Source organism: Brachyhypopomus gauderio, chromosome 6, assembly GCF_052324685.1.
Source record: "Brachyhypopomus gauderio isolate BG-103 chromosome 6, BGAUD_0.2, whole genome shotgun sequence".
Taxonomy (NCBI): domain Eukaryota; kingdom Metazoa; phylum Chordata; class Actinopteri; order Gymnotiformes; family Hypopomidae; genus Brachyhypopomus; species Brachyhypopomus gauderio.
Genome location: NC_135216.1, coordinates 30,343,913 through 30,346,990, shown reverse-complemented (window position 1 = coordinate 30,346,990; position 3,078 = coordinate 30,343,913). Strand labels below are relative to the sequence as shown.

The window sequence follows — 3,078 nt, the reverse complement described above, 5'->3', positions numbered from 1 at the left end:
AGTCCCCGTTCACCACGCCCCCTCAGGATGTCCAATAAACGGCCTGGGAAACATCACAGCAACCAATCAATCACTCAAATACTCATACATCATAATGAGCTGTCACAGAGGAGAGGCGGAGCCAGCCAGCAGCTCGGTGGGAACTCTGGGAGTGTGAATCACTTCTACAGAGAGAGAGAGCTGATGTCAACAGACATTTAGCAGCAACAGACGTTAAAGTCACTTCAGAAGGGGTCAAATGACTGAAGGGGTAAAATGGCTGAAGGGTTGAGGGGGTAAACGGGCAGTGGGGGTAAGTGGGCACGTGGGGGTAAACTGGCAGTGGGGGTAAGTGGGCAGTGGGGGTAAGTGGGCACGTGGGGGTAAATGGGCAGTGGGGGTAAGTGGGCAGTGAGGGTAAGTGGGCAGTGGGGGTAAGTGGGCACGTGGGGGTAAATGGGCAGTGGGGGTAAGTGGGCAGTGAGGGTAAGTGGGCACGTGGGGGTAAGTGGGCATGTGGGGGTAAATGGGCAGTGGGGGTAAGTGGGCAGTGGGGGTAAGTGGGCACGTGGGCAGTTCTGACCTGCTTTGCTGATGCGCAGCGGTAGCTGGGTGGAGTTGAGGACCTCGTCCTCGTCCTGCTCATCGATGACCTTACACTGGCGCAGGTACGGGGTCAGCTTGGCCGGGTTCAGGACGCGGGTCAGCTTGTGCCTGACCCCCTCCACCCGCTCCCACAATTCCTCATAGTGCTCCTCACCCCAGGGGGGCGCCAGCGAGCAGACACAGTCACTCACATCCAGTGGCCGCTCACTCATCACTGAGAGAGAGAGAGAGAGAGAGAGAGAGAGAGAGAGAGAGAGAGAGAGAGAGAGAGAGAGAGAGAGAGAGAGAGAGAGAGAGAGAGAGAGAGAGAGAGAGAAGGGTGGAGGAACAATATTTTGATATCAAGCGATGAGGACCAACAAGTTGACCTGAAGTGTCCAGGTTCTTACAGCCGGACAGGTTCACACCCCTGGAGGGTTTTAGTGTCTGGAGCAGATGTGTGTGTGTCTCAGGTGTGTGGTGTGAGTGGTGTGAGGGGTGTGTGTGTGTCTCGGGTGAGTGGTGTGAGGGGTGTGTGTGGTGTGAGGGGTGTGAGTGGTGTGTGTGGTGTGAGGGGTGTGTGTGGTGTGAGGGGTGTGAGTGGTGTGAGGGGTGTGTGTGTGTCTCGGGTGAGTGGTGTGAGGGGTGTGTGTGGTGTGAGGGTTGTGTGTGGTGTGAGGGGTGTGTGTGTGTCTCGGGTGAGGGTTGTGTGTGGTGTGAGGGGTGTGTGTGTGTCTCGGGTGAGTGGTGTGAGTGGTGTGAGTGGTGTGAGGGGGTGAAGCTGAATGGGGTGTTAGTTTACAAGCTTGTCCAAGGGGGAAGACAAAGACTGGCATGTCTCACTCCTGAAGAATGTTAACTGAGATGTGCACAACCTCTTTACACCGTGAGACGCATCAGAGGCAGATCTCTCCACTCACAACCCAACACCACCCCAAACCTAACACTCTCCACTCACAACCCAACACCACCCCAAACCTAACAGTCTCCACCCACAACCCAACACCACCCCAGCCCCAACTCAACATACACACACCTCTACCACCTCAGATACCAGTCTACATACACACCTCAACACCACCTCAGACCAGCACAATTAACCTCCACACACAACTCTGCACGACACCTGACACGTTATATTGAAATATGTCTTATTCTGTTACATTGTTAAATGAACTCTTTAATGTAACTCTTATATCCTTCATCTGGTGAATTTGTACAGACACTGTGGGCTGGTATTCCAGACATGCATTAAGACTAGTCGTGGAAAATATGTCTTATATTTAAATTAATCTTACTCTGGTTCTGGGAAACAGGCGTTTTAAGATCAGGTGGATGTGAATAACGCGATAATAACGGTTTGGCTGTGCAGAATCAGCGACAGATACGTTCAGAATGCCACATGGTTATGTATTAACGTTGATATCTTTTGAGTTCTTGAATTAGAATTAGGAAATACTTGCCCGACAAATATCCGCGGGCAAATTTATTGTTTTCTCTTAATCTGTTGCGTCCCCTGAGCGCAGATACCGGGCAGGTTGGGGCAGGATGTTGGAATCCGTAGATTCTCATCATCGCGGCTGTCACCTGACCTGTCCCCTAACTAACCTGTCCCCTCTCCTCCCCTAACTAACCTGTCCCCTCTCCTCTCCTCCCCTAACTAACCTGTCCCCTCTCCTCTCCTGACTGCGCTGTCGAAAAGACACTTTTTCAGTCCGAATAAGTAGTAAAGACACAAGTATCACTAATACCTAATAACATATGTGTCGAATCATTAACGACGAGGCAGGACACTCATCGCAGGAACTGGTCACAAATACAACTAAAAGACAGTTTACCATAAAATACTGTTACTCGAAAGAAAGAAAGAAAGAAAGAGGTTTGTGTGCGTATCAATACATTATTGATGTGTAAACATCTGAAATTATGACTATAACCTAATCTCTCCTCCGGTAAAAAAAAAAAAAAAAAGCGCACACACATACAGCAGATCACAGCAGTTTCGTCATGCATTTGGCGTTTTAAAAGTCGTAGTTTCTTACCACTCATTGCCTTAAAGAAATATGCCTGTTCTTCCAAACCAAATCTGAAGTTACTGCAAATGTAGAAGACGGAAAACAGGTTTGAACCTCCACCCTGTCGAGACTGAACACAGCGCGCGCAGATACCTGTCCCTCGCTCTCGACCCACATACCCACACACCTCACACACACACACAGACACACACACACACACACACACACACACACACACACACACACACACATCTACAGACTATCCACGCCCTTCGCACACAAAGCGCAATGCTCAGTTAACGGTGTTGACCTACCCGTGTACATTTGTCTCTGATCACCTTAATAAACACACAGTAGGTTGTCGTTAATCATTTGACGTTTTGTTGGGCATTGGGTCTTCCGGAATACCGACCGTCAAACACAAAACTCACACCGTAGAGTTCAGCGTGGATGACTAGAGATGTAACCACTGAGATTGCTGTAGTTTATCTCATTCCAC

General features: G+C 49.8%; 1 protein-coding gene across 2 annotated transcripts in view; it reads right to left on the bottom strand.

The window, feature by feature from the left end:
• The window catches only part of LOC143517657 (caspase recruitment domain-containing protein 11), a 22,701-nt gene extending 19,903 nt beyond the window's left edge, over positions 1-2,798 (bottom strand). For both annotated transcript variants that reach the window (XM_077010390.1, XM_077010391.1), the window contains exons 1-3: positions 2,607-2,798; positions 563-799; positions 1-43 (exon numbers count right to left, since the gene is read on the bottom strand). The exon at positions 1-43 is cut by the window's left edge and continues 95 nt beyond it. In XM_077010390.1, coding sequence (XP_076866505.1) covers positions 1-43; positions 563-799; positions 2,607-2,613 — 287 coding nt within the window. In that variant the 5' untranslated portion in view covers positions 2,614-2,798. The remainder of the gene's footprint in view (positions 44-562; positions 800-2,606) is intronic.
• Positions 2,799-3,078: the final 280 nt, after the last annotated feature.